Raw genomic sequence first — 3,500 nt, forward strand, 5'->3', positions numbered from 1 at the left:
AGGAGACGCGGCGGCAGGGTTGCCAACTCTACGTATTTTTACGTAGATCTACGTATTTTAAGCCTTCCTTGCAAACCTACGAACTTTAGTCCCAGAATCTACGTATTTTCTATCAAATTTGCTAAATAGCCTGAATGGGCATCGTTTTCCTTTACTTTCGCGACAAAGTTAATAAACGTTCCGTTTCATGGGTTATTATTAGATCACGGTTATTTGATATGTGGCAAAAGTCGGAACTAATGTTATTTTGACATTTCCCCATAGAAAAAAAGTTGTACAGCGCCCCCCTGTAAATGTCACTGGAAGAGCCTTCCTTGATCTGATTGTTGTATTTCGTTCGATATTTTTCAATTTCGTGCTAATATAATTGGATTCAATTATGGAAATAAGCAGTGACAGTGAGGACGAGCAGAATGTTACTCTTACTAAAAAAAGGAAGCTGCATTATGAACAAAAATACTCAAATCTGTGGGAAAACGACAAAAATTATTCAGGTTGGATTAAAAAAAGCAACAAAGGAGATTACTATTGTTATTGTAATATATGCAAGTGTGACTTGAAATGTGGTGGAGGTAAAAGGGTTTTGACAAAGCATGCAGAATCTATTAAACATAAGAATAATATTAAAGGTTGGTGTGGTCTACTTTACTGATGTTTTTTTTGTTTTTAATTATTTACTTGCTTTTCTAACAAAGTGTAAGAAATAATTAGGTAATGTGAATATTCCTTTACTTTATTATTGTGATAAGTGAATTATCAGGTGTGAAGGGTTATGGTTTGAGTTTCAAATTAGTTGTTTTACAACTAGCCTGCATGATAAATTAATGTCCAGTCCTGTTGATGCTTTTATTTTTACTTTCATTCAGGTGCAGTACTTCAACCTACTATTACTTCAATGTTGCCTGGGTCTGCATCAAAGTCATTCACAGATAAAATTAAGTCTGGAGAAATAAAGATGGCATGTTTTCTAGCAGAGCACAATCTACCATTTAGTTTAGCAGATGATCTAAAGGATCTTATACAATCAGTTGCCCAAGATTCAAAGCTTGCATCAGAATTAACTTTTGGAAGAACAAAGGCACATGCTATTGTTACAAATGTTACCGGTAAAGTAGCAGAAAACCAATTGATTGAAATATTACAAAAAAATAAGTTTTCACTGATAGTAGATGAGAGCACAGACAGATCATCAACTAAACATTTGGCACTTATTGTAAGAACTGCTGTTGATTTTCAAGTTGAAGATAGTTTTCTATGTCTAATACCAGTTGTTGATGGTACGGCTACAGCCTTACATAATGCTTGTACAGAATATTTTGAAGAGAAGAATATTCCATATAAGGAAAATATGATTGGATTTGCAGCTGACGGAACTAATTCTATGTTTGGACAACATCATTCTCTGTCTAAATTGTTTGCAAAAGATATTCCGAATCTGGTTCTAATAAAATGTATATGCCACTCTTTTCACCTATGTGCCTCGTATGCTTGCAAAAAATTACCACGAGGTGTGGAAGACTTTGCTCGAGATGTTTACAACTATATACAGAATAGTCCAAAACGTATTGGAGACTACAAAGAGTTTCAATGTTTTGTAAATGTCAAACCATATAAACTATTACACCCTGCTCAAACAAGGTGGCTGTCCTTGTTACAAGTTGTGAAAAGGCTTCTAGAACAACTACCAGCATTGAAACTATATTTTCAAAGTGCGGTGTTAGCTGACAGATTACTTGCAGCTCAATCAATCCTTGACAAATGTCTGGAACCAACCACAGAATTATATTTAGAGTTTTTAAGTTTTGTATTGCCATACTTCAATGATTTGAACAAAGAAATGCAATCTGAAAGCCCAAAACTCTACTTGCTATATGAAAAAATTTTTATAACCTACAAGACTATATTGGAATGTTTTTTGAAGCCAGAATATTTGGAATTAACTGAACAGGAGAAAACAAACATTCAAGTCCATGACAAAGTTGCAGCATTGGAATTATTGGAATTAAAAATATTGCAAATTGATTTTGAAAAAACTGAAAACCATTTACCCCTGGAAGACATTTACTTAGGAGGCAATGTTGCTGCTTTAATAATAAAGAACAAAAATAGTATTCATCCAGATCAACTAAGACAGTTAAGACAAAAATGTCTTGAATTTTACATTGAAAGTCTTAATCAAATAAAAAATCGCTTTCCTTTTGAAGATGAGCACCGACAAAGATTGAAAAATTTAAGGTTTTTAAACCCTGACACATTGCTGGACTCAAATTTAAAACGTTCTGTACCATCTATAGCTCATTTAGGGCTAATGTTTCCAGGTAATATGGTTATCTGGTTGTTGAGTCTGCATCTTACTTAGTTTTCAATTAATTAAAATAGATTAATTAATTAATTAAAATACTATTAATGGATTGACTTCCATTAATTTATTCATTTATAAATTAATTTATTAATATATTTATTTTCAGGATTATGTCCAACAAATTTGACAGAATTAGACCGGGAATGGAGAACTCTAAGAAACACTAATCTTCCATTTCAAGAGGATCAGCTAATCAAAGCAAATGAGTTTTGGCGTCATATTTCAAAAATAAGAAAAGGCGATTTGTCGCCAATGTTTCCATTATTGAGTGAATTTTCACAAATTTTATTAACATTGCCACATAGCAGTGCAAATGTCGAGCGACTGTTTTCTGCCATAAATTTAATGAAAACTAATATAAGAAACAGGCTGCACACGGACACGCTTACAGGCTTACTATACACAAAAAGTGGCATAAAAAAGAACCGCGAGCCTTCGCAGGAACATATTAAACTTTTTAATAAATACATGTACAAATTTAATTTGCCTGAAAATGATAGTCAATAAAACTATACTTTTAGGGTAATATAAATTGTCGTTTTATTACTTTTACCTACCCCTACTCTCTTCATTTCACTCAGAAAAAAAAGTACGTAGATCTACGTATTTTCTGTATGGAAATTGTACCATTTCTACGTAATTTTCTTATCTGTCCTACGACTTTTTCAAAATCCGAGTTGGCAACACTGCGCGGCGGGAGCATCCATCGCGGCCGTAGGCGCGTCGCTTGCGCATACATAAAAAACAGTCCGCCCGCTCGACAGAGAACAAAAGAAATATTGAACAACTTGTTTCACGCGGGTTTGCTTGTAGATTTATTATTTTATTTATTTTATTAGTGTAGAACAATATGAATTATTTAATTAAGTTATTTAGTTAGGTAGTTTACGTAGATTTAGATATATTATTATTTAAGTATATTTATTTAGGTAGATAATAGTAATTAAATTAGAATTTAGATCTAAGTTAAAGTCAGCGGTAACGCTAACCGTTACAAAATCATTACCTAAATCACTTAAAACTAGCTTAAAATAAAATAGATCAATTTACAGTGACCTTGCTAATGGTTCGTTTATCGGTCGCGCGGGACCCTAAGCAGCTTTCTCTTCAATCCTTTATTGCGTCTGGGCATTGGTGT

At 33.1% G+C, this 3,500-nt stretch overlaps 1 protein-coding gene across 1 annotated transcript; it reads left to right on the plus strand.

The window, feature by feature from the left end:
- Positions 1-880: 880 nt before the first annotated feature.
- Positions 881-2,318, plus strand: LOC114362290 (uncharacterized; the record flags this gene model as incomplete). Its single annotated transcript, XM_028317606.1, has 1 exon — positions 881-2,318. A coding segment is annotated over exon 1 (1,423 nt), but the record flags the coding sequence as incomplete, so codon positions are not given.
- Positions 2,319-3,500: the final 1,182 nt, after the last annotated feature.

This window comes from Ostrinia furnacalis, unplaced genomic scaffold (assembly GCF_004193835.3).
Source record: "Ostrinia furnacalis isolate ACB-3 unplaced genomic scaffold, ASM419383v2 OfSCF6336, whole genome shotgun sequence".
In the NCBI taxonomy this organism is placed as follows: domain Eukaryota; kingdom Metazoa; phylum Arthropoda; class Insecta; order Lepidoptera; family Crambidae; genus Ostrinia; species Ostrinia furnacalis.